An 18,152-nucleotide genomic window follows, 5' to 3' on the forward strand; every position below is an offset into this window, starting at 1 on the left:
GCATTTAAAAAGGTGACAGGAAGAAAAGAAAGACCACACCAACTTCTATGTTTCACTATATTTATATTATGTCATTAAATTCAATGTAGTACCTGAAACTAACCACACAGGGAGGACAGACGACGCTGCCCGCCCTCAACACACGGTCCCAGCAAAGAGAGAAAAGAGACAGAGAAAGGCACAAAGAGTTTTGAAACTGAGAAAAGGACACTAAACATGATGATTAAGGTGGGGAAGGGGAGGGCACGGGGAGGGGTAAAGGTGCATAGACAAATACATGAGCAAAAAAAAAAAGACCGGTAGAAATGACTGGGTGGTTTATGTGGTGGATAAAGAAACGGGCAAAGCTCTAAACTGAACGATGAAGACAGAGCGACACGAACGCAGGCCGATGACGACAGACACAGAAAGGCACAAGTAGAAAAAGTAGGTATTCTCATTGAAATGTTTCTTCTAATTGTATTTTTTTTTCTTTACCCTTGATGAATAGAGAATGAGGTTGAGGAGGAGAGGACAGCATGAAAAGAGAGTAGCCTTGAGAATGAGGAATTCATAGCAAATCTTATATATACTTTTTTCCTTCTTTTTATCCCAAAAATTAAAAAAAGGCACAAACACAGTCTCAATTACAAGATGGAGTCGGAACAAGTGTTACACGGAGTAAGCATACAAAATAAAAATAAAAAGGTGTCTTAAAAACAAATACAATTAATACTATTATTCGGACCGTTATTATTATCATCATTATTATTATTTCCATCAATAATTATTGTTATTGGTATTATCAATAGTTTCTCTTTAGCGTCAGAGAGAAAAGCGAGAGAGAGAAAGAGAGAGAGACATTAACTGAGCAGCTGAGTGTGACTGAGGTAAAGGTGTCCTGCCTGCTCCCGTTTATGTGCCACTTAGACCCAAAACATTACATTACTCTGCTGTGTAACGCCAAACTCCATTGAACATTTTTCCATTTCAGGACGCCTTGTGTGAGGTGGCGTATCAGGGCCACCGCTAAAATAATGAATACAGTGCAGGGCGAGGGGCGTAATATTCAGAGGAAAAAAACTGGGAAATATTCAATAAAATATCAATACAAATTAAAGTGGTTAAACTACAATACGTGAATATTCTTTGTAAAACATATCTGAGAAAAAAAATATTTTGGGGAGATTAAAATGGTACATTGTCTTTTCTCAGGAACAAATTTGTTTTGTTTTCTCATAAATTGACAACATTTATCTCTGGTAATATCAAAGTTATTTCTCTCGTACATTTTGGAATTTAATCTATGAGTTTTTTCTCTGAATATTGAACCCCTCTCCCCATTTTTTTATTTATGGTACAATGGCCCTAATAAGCCACCATACAGATATGTTGTTTGATGAACTTCTATATGTATATATTTTTTTTTCTGCTCATTCTTTTTGTTTCACTAATATAGACAAAAATGGGCAAAATGGATGCTACCAACAATTCCCCCTGGTTTTGAAAAGTGACTAGCTTGTTTTTATTATACAATTGTTAAAGTGTGTAGTATATAAACTACTAGTCATATACTAACTTATTCTCTTTTTTTATTGAACAAATATATGTAATTAAATGTACCATAATGAAAAAATAAAACAAGCAAGCTGTCAAATGTTAGCTTGAACCAAGGAAATGTTCTTTGCTTGATATATGGAAACATATTGAAACCACCATTAGTGTTATTATTAATATTACAATACATTCAATTATATATTATATTATTTATTAAGATTTCACATTGGTTTGATCTTGTAGCTATTCCAATCAGCCATGAGCGTACCAAGTGTTCATGCTAATATATTTCTTTAAAAGTTAAAGGTGGGGTATGTCATTTTGGAGAAACCAGCTCGAGTGCGCTAGAATTTGAAAATACACAACCGGAGAAAATCTGCCACTTCCTCACAGAGCCCCTCCTCCAACACACGAACGCGCACATGACCAATGAGGGCACGAGATAAGTTTGTGCACAGATGGAAGGCTGACAGGCAGGTAGGCCATCCAGTTACTTTAGCTGGGCCGGCTCAGATGATTGGTCGTGCTTTTTACAGAACCACGGCTTCCACAGATGATGTTTTTGTATGGATTTTTTGTCAAAGCACTTAAGATATTCATTGCTATCGGGATGTTAAGAGCATTCCATGGAATATAACAACAAGTGTATCTCGAGCCGGTTTCTCAAACTTACCTACCCCACCTTTAACTTCTTTATTTTTCCAATTTTACAGAATACAATTGTGACAACCATTTTTGAAATTAGTCCAGTATTCAGCGCTTCAGTATTTGGGCTGCAGAGATTAATGCATTATTTGTTAACTATTCAAAGTATTTCCATAATCGATTAATCGGTCTGAATAATTTTTTGGTAATAAAAAAAACTTTTAAATTCTCTGATTCCAGTTTTGTAAATATAAATATATTCTAGTTTCTCTATGAAAGTAAATGGAAAATGTTTGAGTTGTGGACAAAACGAGACATTTGATCGACATTTTCCCCATTTTTCTGACAGTCGAAACAATTGATTAAACATTATAATCTACAGTTTAATCCACAATGAAAATAATTTAGTTTTGAAAAAGTTGGCTCAGATTGTTATACGTTTCTGACAACATTATGGAAAGTATCCTACGGAGGAAAGTGTCTTTCTTTACCTTTACAGTTATCACGTTATTGTGTCCTGTGACTTGTAGAAATAGAGTGTAATCTAAGAAATACTTAGCTGGATGCAACATGAGATTTCAGAAAGTGACCCCTCCTTGAGTGAGACTTTGTTAGACACAACAGAGTGCATCAAGGGGGAAATGTAAAGAAAGACATATTACTCTACAGACTGCTTCTATATTGTTGTCAGATGTTTAAAATAACAACCTGAGCCTGAGTCAGTGTCAACTCAAACTTTAAGTGGTAGACATTGATGGTGCAGAATCGCCTGATAGGATAATGCAGTAGGACTGCAACTAACACTAATCATCTTTGTCGATTAAGTTGACGATTAGGTGAAAATAGTGAAAGATGATAAATGTCTCGTTTTGTCCACAACTCAAGGATATTCAGTTACAGTCTTTATTGGAGCAAAGAAACAAAAAGGTATTTAAATTTAGGAAGATGGAATCATAACATTTGGACTTTTTTCTCCTTCTCAAACTGACAAATCGATTATCACAACAGTTGACGATTCATTTAATATTTGACTGATAGATTAACCCTTGCAGCTCTACCCATAACGCTCAAAAGTCAACTAATGTCATGACTGTTGCCTCCATCAGTCGCAAAAACATGTGACCACAGAGTCCGGATTGAAAAATACCAAAGACGCTACATTCAGAAGCTTTAAATCTGTATAATCTTTAAAAGGAGCCTGCTGTGTACCAGTAAGTAGAGTTTTGGGTCTACCTGTCACAGTGCAGATGTGTATGAGTGTGTGTTTGGCCTCTGGTTTGACTTGGCAGGACCGACGTGAGGTATCAGGTCTGCTGGCTCCACAGCGAGAGAGAGCCCGCTGCGATTCGTACCAGCAAAAATCAAAGCTTATTAGACTACAAAAAAATAAAAACAAGTGTACCGCTAGTTAGTGTCGTAAAGCTGCTTCCGCCTGTCTCTCCCATCTGCTTTGTCTCCTCTCTCTCTCGTTTAGTGTTAGTACTTTTACCTCCTTCTCCTTCTCCTCCGTTTCGCCTCCAACCTTGCTAACAAAATAAAAATACTGGTTATGAATGGCTATGATTTACGCCGCCTCATCCAATCTCACGCTCGCTCACACACAAACACAAACGCACATACACACTCCTCCTCCTCCCGCTCTTGCTCTTCCCTTCATCAGAAGAAGGAGTACTGGTTGTCGACGGCTCGGGGCGCCCTCGCTCCGTCGCGCTCCTCCCCCTCCCCGGCTTCCAGCTGGCGGAGAGGAGTGTCCCGCTCCTCCCAGTCCTCCACTCCTCCCCCACTTCCGCTGACTCCACTTCCGCCGCCACTTCCTCCTGCTGTCGTCGCCACGGCCGGCGCCCCCCCTCCTCCTCCTACTCCTCCTCCTCCTCCTGCTGCACTTCCTCCCGCCGCCATTGGCTCCGCCTCGTCAGCTCTCTCCTGAGGGGGAGTCGGGGGTGGCGGGCGGCCTGGGGGCAGAGGAGGAGGCAGCGGGGGGCTACGGGGTCTGCTGGTCAAGTCTGCATGGAGAGGAATTAGACGAGAGAAAAAGAGAAAAAAAAACAAAGAGGGGTGAAATGAGAGAAAAGTGTAAATAAAGGAGGAGACAGGAGGCAGGAGGAAGAGGAGGAAATAAGGACAAAAGTGACAGCGTAGTCGGAGGAGAGGAGGGCGGGAGAGAAGAGAGAAAGTGACAGTGAGTGAATGTTAGGTGGAGAGGTCTGCAGTCATGGAGTCATGGAGCCAGTCAATTTCAAGGAGCACACACACACTCACAATCACGCACACAATTTATTAAGTGGTGGGCAATGTACGTTAGCCCTGAGAGAAAACTAAAATATCTTCTGATGCGTTTTTTAAGTCTGATCGAAATGATTAAATAAGTTAGTTTTTGTATGTCTGTGAAGCATGATCCTTTAGCTGTGAAAAACAATAACACTTGGAGCTGCACATTTCTTCTCAGAATCTATTGTTGTTGTAATGCTCATAGAGGCCAGAAGAGGCCTACCTGCACCACTACCCCATGTTCAAAGTATTATATTAAAAGCTATCATGTTTTTTCCACGTACGTATTAATTTTTTCATGCGCCTTAAACAAATGGAACATGTCCATCTCCATGTTTGATATCATGGTTGTCATATTAGACTTACAAGCATTATAACAAACACTTGGTTATTGTCGTATTCAATTTATCTGCTGATTATTTGATCGACTCATTGTTCGATAAATAAATATATAAAGTGAATAATATTCGTAATAATAATAATTTGCGATTAAGTTACCTGTAAACTACAAAACTAAATTGACTACATTTAGCAAGGGGTTACTGTAGTATGTGTGAACAAGAGTCTAAAATACACTAAAAAGTGACGTTTTACAGAATACTTGTAGACTAGGCAAAACATATTTTATCTTCCAGTCTGTCAAAAGTGTAAATCTGAATGTGAGTCGCCAAATTCAGATTTATTTGTGTTGAAATCAAAGGTTACAAACCTGTTTTGAGAGAAATATGTCCGTTCTAACAAAGCACATCAAATATGTCCCCACTCACTCCCAAACACCCCCCACTCTCGCACTCTCTAAGTTTCTCTCAGCTGAGTCTGGACTCACTTACACACAGTCAGAGATGGGGGTTGATGGAGAGTCAGGATGGCGCGTGGTGATGACATCACAGACTGTAGGCCGACTGCCTGCCCTGTCGCGGCCTGCAAAGGGACGAGCCAATGGATACACACAACATCAGAGAGGCGAGACAACACATGGGCAGAGGGAGACGCTGCAGGGGAATAATCCTGCATTCTACTTGCACCACTTTTATTGCACTCTTTGTTCTTTTAGCTTTTTACCTGCAATGAAGGATGAAAATATAATATAATAATATATAATGTAATCCAGTTTCAATGTTGAAACAAAATCATAGAAATGTAAGTATGAGTAGTGACATCACTATGTAACACTTGCGCTTCTATTGGCTCGCGCTCCAACACATTGTAAGTGTTAGGTTAAGGGGCGGGATCTCTTTAAGCAGTCGACCAATCACAACCGAGCCGGGCAGCTAACCAATCAGAGCAGACTGGGCTCTGGTTTCAGACAGAGGGTGAAAAGAAGTGCTACAGCACAGGACGTATAAGAAAAACAAAGCTTTTTGAACATTAAAGCATGGAGACATGTAGCAGGAGAGACACTACATACTGATATGAACGTGAAAGTGAATCAGACACTAATGGTGCAGCACAGTCTTCTGTCCCTGTCAGGTATTTTGAAGAGGGAACACAACTCGGTTTGCACACTGGTTTAGACCTGAGTAAAGCCCGACTTGACTACACACACACAACATATCAGAATTTAAAATGACTAGAAATATAGTTTAATGAGTTCAATTATTATTTCAGCTATATTTGTTCCATAAGCTTGTTTTTAGCTGAGTGTTTTTCTATAATCCTGTGTGCGAGCTCCCGGAGTTCAATTCCTTGTTTGTGTTTATTATTCTTGTAGAATACGTTTTATTCCATGAACCGATAAATAAAGAGGCAGGGTCGGGGGGGACGGTACCTGGCTGGCGAACAGCGGTGGCCCCTACGAAGCTGATGAGTGTGACGTCCGAGGCTCCGCCGGACTCCAGGGGGATGGGGTGCACACGGAAGTGCTCCAACATGTCGAAGATGGACTGGAACCAGAGGTGCTGCACACGGCACTGACCGTCCTCGTTCAGGGACAGACGCAGGTGCTGCAGAGGGGACAGCAAGTCAAACTCAAGGTTTACCAATACATTTTTGTTGACTATATTAAATTGGAAGAAATTAAATTGTGCAGATCATTCTGCTAACAGCTTCTGCAAAGTGAATTTCTGTTGCTTTTTTATATTACTGTAAATTGAATATGGTAGTGTTGGTCAAACAAAACAAGATTTCTTAAGACAGGGTCTGAAAAAATGTATTCATTAATATATTTAAACTTGATTTCATATTTGAGAACTATTTGCAAAAGACAAAAGAAAAACAAAGAGATATATTAATAGAGAAGACGCAGTAGCATCAGAGATTTAAATGTAGTAACATGATTCATTTTGTATGAATAATAGTCTTATTATGAAGTCAGTGCTCAAAATGAAACTCACCTTGGCTTTGCCCTGGAAGTTAAAGGTGAGGACGTACTCTCCGCGCCGCGTCTCGCTCTGCCGCACCAGGAACACACCGTGGCTCGCCGGTCCTCCCGCCAACACCAGCTGAGCCGCTTTGAGGCGGGACAATGTGCCGTGGAACCACTGACACTCGCTGAGCGGGTGCTCCACCGCCTCCGCAGCGATCACATCCGAGAACAGGAAGGAGCCTGCAGGGTGGTGCATGTTGGGTATTCAAGTTTAAAAGATGGTCAAGTGGTGTTTGAAACAGATCAAATTAAACTGAACCATAACCAGGGCTGGGCAATAGGGAGATTATCAGAACCAGACATATTGTTACCTTGATATGTAGGGTCGACAGTGACATTTTTATAAATAGTAAATCATTTGAAAAGAATATCACAAGGAAAATACACTTATGCCATATCGAAATATACAACATCTAAGACGATATCTGGTCTCACATCACAATATCAATATAATACCGATATGTTTCCAAGCACAAACCCTAACTAATATTCTAAGGAGCTTTTCTTTATTTGAAAGCTAACCTATTAGCATGTAGCATGCATTATTGATCATGTCGTCTTTAACCTGACCATTACCACACCTCTGGTTCAATATCTGCAATTATTACTCGTCTTAGGACCGTATTCACCTGTGGCGTCTGGCGTCTCAGCGAAGGGTGTGCCCAGGCTGTTCCCGCTAAGAATCCGGCTGTCTGGTTCGTCGAGAGGTGCTCGGGGGGGCAGCTCCGGGGGGAGAGGGTCCATCAGAGGTGAGGAGCCTCCTATTCCTCCATAACAAACTGAGGACACAAACAAGCAGCAGAGAGTATAAACACACACATAAAGATGTAGAGGGATAGATAGATTCATCGAGGAACCATAAAATAAGTATTATACTACTTCGCCTGAAGTCTAGCAAAACCAACAGGAGCAAATACACATATTATATAACTCATATATCATTCAAAATACAATCATTTTATACTTTGTGCATTGTCTTTCATTTAAAAAGGACTATCATTTTCCTTGCAAAACTGCCAGCAATATATATATAATTTTTTTAAATATATTATCTTTGCAGCCAGTGGAGAATCCTGGAGTCCATGCTTCCAGCCAATAAATAATGTAATACGTCAAAACCAAGAGTTATTGCTTTTGAACCTAGTATTTATAAGATTAGACCAGGGGTGCCCAACCAGTCGATCGCGATCCCAGTCGATCGCGAGATGTGTCTATCCATCCATCCATCTATCTTCTCCCGCTTATCCGTGGTCGGGTCGCGGGGGTAGCAGTTCCAGCAGAGAGCCCCTCTTTTCCCTGGCCACATCAACCAGCTCTGACTGGGGGATCCCAAGGCGCTCCCAGGCCAGCGAAGAGATATAATCCCTCCACCTGGTCCTAGGTCTACCCCTCGGTCTCTTCCCAGCTGGACGTGCCTGGAACACCTCCCTAGGGAGGCGCCCAGGTGGCATCCTAACTAGGTGCCCGAACCACCTCAACTGGCTCCTTTCGACGCGAAGGAGGAGCGGCTCAACTCCGAGTCCCTCCCTGATGACCGAACTTCTCACCTTATCCCTAAGGGAGACACCAGCCACCCTGCGGAGAAAACCCATCTCGGCCGCTTGTATCCGCGATCTCGTTCTTTCGGTCATGACCCATCCTTCATGACCATAGGTGAGGGTAGGAACGAAAATGGCCCGGTAGACAGAGAGCTTTGCCTTCTGGCTCAGCTCCCTTTTCGTCACAACGGTGCAGTAAAGCGACTGCAGTACCGCTGCTCCGATTCTCCGGCCCATCTCACGCTCCATTGTTCCCTCACTCGAGAACAAGACCCCGAGATACTTGAACTCCTTCACTTGGGGTAAGGACTCATTCCCTACTTGGAGTGGACAGTCCATCGGTTTCCTGCTGAGAACCATGGCCTCAGATTTGGAGGTGCTGATCAGAGGTTGCGTTAACTGAATATTTTCCGTCTATGACGGATTTTTTTTAACAATGACGGACAAATCTGAAAGCAGTCCGTCATTTTGACAGATTAGAACAAACTCGGAACAGCGCCAAAGTTTCCCCGCAGCGAGGCTCCGGTGTTATGCCGTGTTATGCATGCCCTCCAAAAAGAAAATCATACCGTTTCCAAACCTAACTGTGCCGTACAAATCATTGAAATGTCTGCGAGTTTTGGCTTTACGCTGTGCACGCTCCCGCGAGGTGCAGCAGCCATGCATAACACGGCGCATGTGAACTGCCCCCCCCCCCCCCGTTGACAGTTCACGAGCATGCTTCCCCCCCCCCTTGTCAGAGTTGTGTAAAGGCCGACGGGTAATTCTGGATTTTGACAGAAGTTTTACGATCCTGTCCGTCAAAATGACGGGCAGTGAAAAAGTCTAGCGCAACCTCTGGTGCTGATCCTCATCCCAGCCGCTTCACACTCGGTTGCGAACCGATCCAGTGAGTGCTGAAGGTCGCAGACCGATGAAGCCATTAGAACCACATCATCTGCAAAAAGCAGTGGTGCAATCCTTAGTCCACCGAACTGCAGACCCCCTCCCCCACGACTACGCCTCGAAATCCGATCCATGTATGTGTCTAAAAATAGAACAACAATATTCTGTTTTATCGTTAATGTCCTATATAACATAATCTTCCTGTTCCAGAATAATGCACTTGAACGCACCAAAGCTCTGCGATTGGCGTGACCCCATGTGTCGGGCGTGGCTGGTGGGCAGCACTAGTTCGCTGACGTTGTCCGTGGCAACAGGAGTGACAGTCCGCACACACACAAGACCGCAATTATGGCAGAAGCAAAAAAGCCCAACATAGGCCTATATAATTTTCACTCCGAGTGGGAGGATGATTATTTTTGTATCTATTCCAATTCAAAGTCCATCTGTCTCATCTGCAATGCGAGCGTGGCTTTATCGAAGAAGGGTCATTTAGGAGCGGCATTTCAAAACAGTGCACAAACGCTACGAGACGGAATTCCCTCCTAATTCTGCCCTACGCTCCAAAAGGGGAGGGGCCTGAAAGGACTGCTAAATGCACAGCAGTCCATTTTCACCAGGCCCAACAACAAGAGCAAGGCTGCTACCAGAGCATCTTATCGTGTCAGTCACGTTCTTGCGAAACAAATGAAGTCTTTCGAAGATGGCGAAGTTGTGAAAGAAGCATTCCTGGAGGAGCTTTTGGGGGACAGTAAAAATAACAGCAGCATTTCAACAGGTTTTTGATATAATAAAAACTCAAGTTAGATACCGTTATTAATCAGCTGTAAGTTTGAGTTTGTTTGAACTTATTCATTATAATTATTGTACAAAATGGTATAAGAATGCAAACTTAAATTGATTATAGTCCATTATCAATTCAGGTTAAGAAGTTAGTGTTGCTCGCATCCTATTTTAAAGGCATTTCTTTTTATACTAAAATGCAACAAAAAAGGGTTTGATTCTATTAATTTGGTCTTTCTTATTGCACTTTGGCAGCAGATTCCTGTGTAGCTTCAGATCTGAGTTGTCTTATTAGTAAGCCTAATTTATACTTTTGTAGCAACACTATTTTTATATAATGGCAAAGAAAGGGTTCAGTGTCTTTTCTTTTTTCCCTGTGTCATATGTGGCAGCACTGTTCAATGTTTCTTGAAAACATTACCCACTGTAGTGACGTGTGAATAAACTCCAACTCTGTATCAACAACACTGTTGTGTAACTTCAGTTAAATACTTCTATGTGTTTAGATTAGAAAGAGGTAAGATAAAGGATCTGCAGTATTTTATGAAGTATTAATCGTACAAAGGTCAGTTTTATACAAGTAGAAGTGTGTATTTACCTGGTAGTAATGGCTACGCCTCTCTATTTGGACTGGTAGATCTCGGCAGACTGGCAACTTTAAAAGTAGCTCTCGGTTCAAAAAAGGTTGGGCACCCCTGGATTAGACCATATAACCCAAGTGAATCGGTCAGCTTTAGAGGTGCTTGTAGATGGAAAACCTTTGGACAGGACCAGGCTTTCCTGCCTTTATACTAAGCTAAGCAGCTATTGGCTTTAGCTTTTCAATTCAGCGTACAGACATAAAAACAAATGAATCTGAACCAACTAACTTGTTGCTTACTTTGGCGCATTAACAGCTAATTATATATATGCAGGGCTTTTTCTAGCAAAATATAGTATGAGGGAAATACTTTGGCGCTGATCTTGTATATAAGATATATCAATTCTCGCGAGAACATGACGCCCATATACAAGATGGTGCCGCAGACGTAAACAACAACGCAGCGTCGGAGCTCAACAAACAAAGCTGTCTATGCCGTCTGATGGCAGATTTTCCAGGTAAACAATTCATTTTGGTAAGAGGGCGCAGCGTCCCTGTTATCCAGTTGAGACAAAACCCTGAATATGCATCTACAAACTAATAATATGAATACAAAAAGTTTAGAATGTATTGGCAGAAAATACACCCAAAAATGATCAATAAGTAACACATAAGCTATAGCTCAAAAATCAACTCCTGGTTGAAATATCATCATTGTGATTTAAAAAGTGAGAGCAGCGCATGATCTTGCAAAGTTATTGGCTAAGCCTAGCTGTGTATATACTGAGTGTATCCTCTGAGACGATGCTTAACACACACACACACGGAAACCTTTAGACGTACCTTGTGAGAGACGGTCGGCAATATCAGGCATCCCACTGATGTCCAGCGGCCCAACACTCACACCTTCGGCATCCTCCTGTTCACTGTGGGAGGCAGACAGTTCAATCATGTTGTCCGTACCTTACTTTGAGGTGACCTTGTTCTTTCATAATGTCATTACCTGAGACAGATGCCGTTCCTGATGTCACTGAGCCAGGCTCTCATCTGCACAGCGTCGCGAGTCTCAATCACGTACTGCGCCGTGCCCTCCAGCTGAGAGGTGCAACATAAAGAGATGTATTCATATGTGGGCCAGAATCACTTACAGAGTGAATATTACAAAACTGTTGATTATTATACTGTACAGTGTGTAGCTATTGTTCATATGACAATAAAGCCTCTGAATTGAATCCTGAGAAGATATCTTTTTAACTTCAGCTCCTTACCAATATTTACTCTTTTCTAGTGGTGTATTTGTTTAATTGTCCTTTACACAGCAAAGCTTTCAGAGATTCAGGAACATATAATAATATCAGCAAGTCATAGCAAAGAATAGTAAAGAAAAACTGCTTGCAAAAACCACAAACAAATTACAATACAAAGCATTTCAAAACACAAAGTGAAGCTGTATAAAGACAGTGGTCACCTGCAGCAGGAAGGTGTTCTCCTTGTCGGGGACCTCCAGCGCCGTGGTGCTCCTCACATCCACCATGGAGCAGCAGGGGACGGTCAGCCGGGGCTTCGTCGACTGGGGGGACAAACCAGCAACATTGAAATCAATACATTTGAGTTGAGTACAAAAGTGTAACATAAATATTATCTTTGTGACCAGTGGAGACTCCTGAAGTCACTGCTCCCAGGCAAGAAATAATCAACCCTGTCAAACCTACACTTGTTGTTTTTGAACTTAGATTAGACAAACTTTAAAAGTGCTCTTAGATGGATTACCTTTGGATAGAGCCAGGCTTGTTTCTTCATGTCTGTATGCTAAGCTAAGCTAAGCGGCTGCTGTCAGGGCTTTTAAATTGACTGTACAAACATGGGAGAGGAATCAATCTGCACATCTAACTCACAGCAGTAAGAGGATTACCAACGTTGTCCCTACCCCATTTTAAAGAACTTGTCAACTAGTGTAGAACCATTAATTGAATTATTTATTTTTCTCTGGCTTGCAATATGGACTAGTGCAATAAATCACATGCAAGAGTATATAACATGCGAGAGTATACAGTGCCGTGCAAAAGTATTCACCCCCCTTGCCATTTTTCCTATTTTCTTGCATTAAAACCAAAAATAATATAATATTTTTGGGGGGATTTTATGGCAAGACCCCCACACAAAGTGAAAGAAAGAGCATGTTTTAAAACATTAAAAAAAATGAAAAACTGAAAAGTGGTGTGTGCATATGTATTCACCCCCGTTGCTATTTAGCCCAACATTATTTAAATAAGGTTCACCTATGTGCAATCAAGTGCCTCATTATCTCTGTATATATATACACCTGTTGTAGAAGGCCTCCGTCTTCCATACCACAGCAAGTGGCATTTCTAAGCAAGAAAACTGCACCATGAAGACTAAGGAGCTCTCCAAACAGGTCAAAAAAATCTCACAAACTTTGAACATCCCACGAAGCACCATTAAATCCATTATTTTAAAATGGAAAAAAAATGCCACGACAAAAAACCTGCCAAGAGAGGGCCGCCCACCAAAATTCTCACACCGTGCAAGGAGAGCATTGATCAGAGAATAAGAAGAAAACACGTTTGGAGTTCTCCAAAAGGCATGTGCAAGATTCCCCAAACAGGTGGAAGAAGGTCCTGTGGTCGGATGAGACTACAATTGAACTTTTTGGCCATCAAGGTAAACGCTATGTCTGGCGCAAACCCAACACCTCTGACCCCCCTCAGAACACCATGTTTTTCATCGGCGGGGACTGGGAAGCTGGTCAAAATAGGAGTGGTTTAAGGGGAAACATTTCAACGTTTTGGAGTGGCCTAGTCAAAGCCCAGACCTTAATCCAATCGAAAATCTGTGGTATGACCTAAAGATGGCTGTACACGAGCGGAACCCATCTAGCCCAAAGGAGCTGGAGCAGTTCTGTCCAGAAGAATGGAAACAAATCACAGTGGAAAGACGTGCCAAGCTTATAGACACATAGCCCAAGAGACTTGCAGCTGTTATCGCTGCAAAAGGTGGCTCTACAAAGTATTGACTTTGGGGGGGGGGGGTGATTGTTATGCACCCTCATGTTTTTTCATTATTATTTCTTGTTTGTTTCACAATAACAAATATTTGTTGCATCTTCAAAGTTGTCGACATCAAATAATACAAATTCTCGAAAAATCAATTTAAATTGCCAAGGGGGGTGAATACTTTTGCAAGGCATTATATATATTGCGAAATCCTTTGCTCCTCCTATTGTCTGTGACAATTTAATATATTGTTTGTGTATATAGCATTTACACATTTTTAGTATGTATATAGTAGATGTTCACAATGCTTCTATATTTATAGGTAAGCAGGTAGGGTACTAGGGTAATTAATCCCCGCGGGAAATGTCACTGTTACAGCAGAAACCAAATAAAAATAAAAAGCAAAAGTAACCTAAACAATATAAAACACTAATGAGCAATAACTCAAATATAAAAGGAGATCATTTTTACTCTAAATACAAACCTAAACAACTGCTCTTGCACCTGTGCTGCAGCGATACTTCAGTTTGCTTGGCAGGAATCAATAAAGTTGATCTGACCTTGTAATGCTAAAAGTATTTCAATGAAACATGTTTCAATTTCCCACACTTACTTTAGGTGGAATGAAGAATTCCAGGTAGTACTCCTCTCCTCGCTCCCCCCCTTCCCGGTCCCTCTCTTTGAGGACCAGACGACACTTATGCCAGCGTCCTCCTCTCCAGGGGACGTTCCCCCCGCTGGCCAGCGGCTGCACCCCCCCCTGAGCGGCAGCGGAGGATCCCGAGGCAGCGTTGTTGTTGTCCGTACCGTGGTGCAGCAGCCCGAACGAGAAGCCGGAGAAGCCGTGGCTTCCGCTTAGCTCGTCATTGGATGAACTGACACTCACCCCACCCTCCCGCACCAGCCGACCCACCTTCCTGGGGGGTCCCATGCCGGCTGCGGCGGCGCTGCTGGGTGGCAGCGTAGAGGAGCCGGAGTGAGGGCCGGCGTTGGTCGGAGTGAGGAGAGGGGGAGGGGATCGTGACAGCCTGAGCTTCTCAAGACGATGGCTCCACTTTTCCTTCTCGCATCCCTCGCCGTTGCTCCGCCGGCGATCCCTCGCCGCCTCAGAGAGAGACAGAGAGGTGGCGCTACTTGAAGATGAGGGCGGCAGCGAGGAGGAGGAGGAGTGGGGAAGGGAGAGGGGCATGGAGAGGGAAACGGGCATGGAGGAGGTGGGTGTAGGAGGCTGTGTACCAGAGTTCCTCTTTGAGCTTGACACCAGCGTGGCGTCCTGCACGCCCATGGTGTAGCTGTAGCTGGAGGGCAGCTGGCTCTGGGCGGAGTCGCTGGAGGAGCTTCGCCAGTGCAGGATGCCCCGCACGCTCCCCCGCACACTACGCCCCACACTCCGCAGAGAAAAGCGCTTCTTCAGTTTGTTTTTGGAGGAGTTGGGCGTACTGTTACCGGGCGGGGGAGAGGACGAGGAAGGTGAAATAGTGTAGGAGGGGTCTGCACCATCCACCTCCGCCAACTCTGCCTCCTGCTCCTCTGGCTCCACGTCTTCCCCCACAGATGCCACCCCTAACCAGCTGTCCTCCTCTTCCTCCACTGGAGCTTCCCCGTTGCCTGGAGCCATCATGGCGCCCCGCTCCTCACGCCTCCCGTTGTTGCCTCCCACTGAGGAGCAGCATGACGATGATGAGGATGGAGGCAGGACTTGGGTGTGGGCGTAGGAATCTTGGAACCTGTCACCACCGCGGTTCTCTAACACCAGTCGTGCCGGTGCTGGCTTGGATAAAGCCCGCATTGTGTTGGTGGGGGGGCACGGGAGGACAGCGGCCCCAGTCGCCGACAGAGGGGAGACTGCTTCCTCTTCCAGGGAAGTAGCGTCTGACTGGGGAGCCCAGCTCGCCATGTCGTCCCCCCCAGAAGCACAGCTCGGCGGGAGCGCCCCCTCCAGCTCACTCTGGAAGTGACGGACGAAGCGGTCGGTAAAGCGCCGGCAGAAGGCGGACGCCGAGTCCGGAGAGTAGTGGGGGTTCTCCAGGAGGAAAGCCCGAAAGTGCCGTGCAAAGTCACCGGCTGCAACGCGGGCGTGGAGCTCACAGAATTCGGTCCAACTCAGGCAGGGCGAGGGGGAGGGGGTGGGGGTGTCTGACAGGGAGGATGGGTGAGCTTGTGGTGGAGGGCTCACCAGAGGGGGGAGAGGGGGCGGCCGGGGGGACATAGGCAGCATGGAGGGAGATGGAGGGGATGGAGACGGGGAGGGGGAAGGAGGTAGAGGAGAGGAGTTTGCCGCCCGCGGGCTGGGCGGGGTTAGAAGAGAGCCGTTCATCCTGATGGTCAATCAAATCACTTCAAACATACGACAGAAAGCTGAAGTGATTGCACAGCTGGGGTCACTGACTGGGGGCAAACACGGCACATTGGTCTAATCATTTACAAATGAGTGTGAACTTAAGTGTCGTGCACAGGAGCCCCATCTAAAATGAAGACTTGAAATGCACCGGACCCACGCAAGATAGGGTTAAAAGAGGTCAAATATCTTCAAGGCTAAGCTTTCTGCTACATTATTTTTATAATTGTAATACTTTCAGCAAGAAAATGTCAGATTCAGACAGCCAGTAGCAGGATGGGAAGAGAAGGATGGGTTAGTTAGACCTGCCCTTTCTTCACTATCTGTCATACATCCAGAGAAGCGTGGCCACATCCTGTAAAAACACAGAAACAAACTGTGAGGTCAGTTTCATAATACTACGAAGGCTGGTAATTAACAGGTGAAGAATATTACATCAGAGGTTGCAGCAGAATTAAGGTCGAGAAATGAAGAGAGCTATCACCACAACAACAACAGAATGAAGGCTATTAGTCTATCCGGACCAAAGCACACAACAATCTGTTTAAGCCTGGATTTTAAAAAATAATCTGCAGAGCTTTCCACATTTGCTGTGAGAATTACCTGCAAAGGAGGGGAGCCCAAAAACGTTGAATTAAACCAGGTAACATTTAAATAACCAGCGTACAGGATGTGATTAGAGTTACCTTGTTAGTCAGATGGAGGATTTAGAAATCAACTCGGATTTGTGTTGGGAACAAGTTCTTTAATCTTGAATTTACATTACTTACTCAAACTACATTTATCTGACAGCTTTAAATTCTCCTCAGATCAAGGTTTTCGTAAACACAATCAAAGTCGATTATTATAATGTAAATATTAATTAAAAAAATGATGTATAAACATGATTTCAAAAACGAGAAAATGTTCTGCTTTTTCCACCTCATAATGTTAATATGTTAGTAATACAAGTAAATGGAGGTTTGGTCAAAGCACACATGGTTAATATGTCGATTTGGGTTTTGGGTCAATGGGACGCCATTTCTTATTATTTCCAGTATTATTACAAAGCAAACGACTCATTGATAATACGCAGATAAACCATAATACACATCATCTTCAGTTTGTATTTGAAAACGAGCTATACCTTTACCAACTACAACAGTTAAACCTTGCTTTTACATTATTGCAAGAGTAAAACAAATATAATGATATCGAGTATATTAGTAAAGTGGTCATATCTGGGACATGTTTATACTTTAAATTCTTTAACAACATGTTCTTGATTATAGCCTATACTTTAACTGCAGTAACATTTTCAGGGCAGGACTTTTTACTGTAACATAGTATTTTTACAGGATTACATTTGTGCATTTACTATATTAACTGAACACATCCTCCACCACTGTCAAAAATATAAATGATTGATCATTATTAATGAATGTATTCAAATATCACATTCGCACTTGTTAGCTAGCTAACATGAACTAGCAATGTGAGTGTTGCTCATTCAGCTTTCTTTAAAGACGTGTAACGTTCGCTAGCTAACAATAGCTAACCAACGTCAGCTAACTAACGGACCTGCTGATAATTAGCATCTGTATTTAATAATAATTGGTATGATATGTCTTATTTTGTATAACATGTCGCCACATAATGAATCATCCCAATAACAAGCAGCTATCACGAAAGAGTATTTGCGAGCTAAGCTAACCGTTAGCCTGTTAGCTTAGCTATTAATAAACCAGCTAGCTTAGCTATCAATATTGCTTAAGCACAATGTTGTGTGTGTTTGCTCTACCTGTACATCAGAGTCCAGTGTTTTCATCCGTGTCTGTGTGGTGGCACACATTTCATCCATCTTTTACTCACATAACGAAATAATAATAATTCTTCGTTAAAGGTTGTTGTTGTTGTTGCTAAATATGAATATTGCTATGCCTTGCCTGGACCCGTTCTTCTCGCACACTGCCCCTGACTCTCGCGATGGTTCGGTAGTACGTTAGGTCGGTGTTCGGTCGTTGACAGCTGCAGTTTAAAAAAAGTATTTAAAAAACACATGTGAAGGTAAACGGGAAAATGAGCCCCGTGGGAGAACAGCGACGGAGACTGACACCTTCCTCCCGGATTTCCACCCCTATCTCAGTAAACAAACAAACAAGCAAACAAACTGTAGTGGACAAATATCCTTCAGCCTATTTTAGAAAAAGTACAAACTCAGCTT

At 43.1% G+C, this 18,152-nt stretch overlaps 1 protein-coding gene across 3 annotated transcripts; it reads right to left on the bottom strand.

The window, feature by feature from the left end:
- Positions 1-46: 46 nt before the first annotated feature.
- On the bottom strand, positions 47-18,044 carry sh2b1 (SH2B adaptor protein 1). 3 transcript variants are annotated; one of them, XM_034206139.1, is made up of 10 exons: positions 17,730-18,042; positions 14,225-16,304; positions 12,066-12,167; positions 11,601-11,692; positions 11,441-11,523; positions 7,444-7,593; positions 6,783-6,994; positions 6,218-6,392; positions 5,280-5,370; positions 3,865-4,184 (listed from the first exon to the last, which is right to left on the bottom strand). In XM_034206139.1, the coding sequence occupies exons 2-10, from the start codon at positions 15,926-15,928 to the stop codon at positions 4,163-4,165; spliced, it is 2,631 nt and encodes an 876-aa protein (XP_034062030.1). In that variant the 5' UTR covers positions 15,929-16,304; positions 17,730-18,042; the 3' UTR covers positions 3,865-4,162. The 3 variants fall into 3 exon arrangements, with proteins under 3 accessions (XP_034062029.1, XP_034062030.1, XP_034062031.1); XM_034206140.1 differs by having other exon boundaries at positions 3,933-4,184; positions 5,276-5,370; positions 17,730-18,043; XM_034206138.1 differs by lacking the exon at positions 5,280-5,370 and having other exon boundaries at positions 47-4,184; positions 17,730-18,044.
- Positions 18,045-18,152: the final 108 nt, after the last annotated feature.

This window comes from Gymnodraco acuticeps, unplaced genomic scaffold (genome assembly GCF_902827175.1).
Source record: "Gymnodraco acuticeps unplaced genomic scaffold, fGymAcu1.1, whole genome shotgun sequence".
Lineage (NCBI taxonomy): Eukaryota > Metazoa > Chordata > Actinopteri > Perciformes > Bathydraconidae > Gymnodraco > Gymnodraco acuticeps.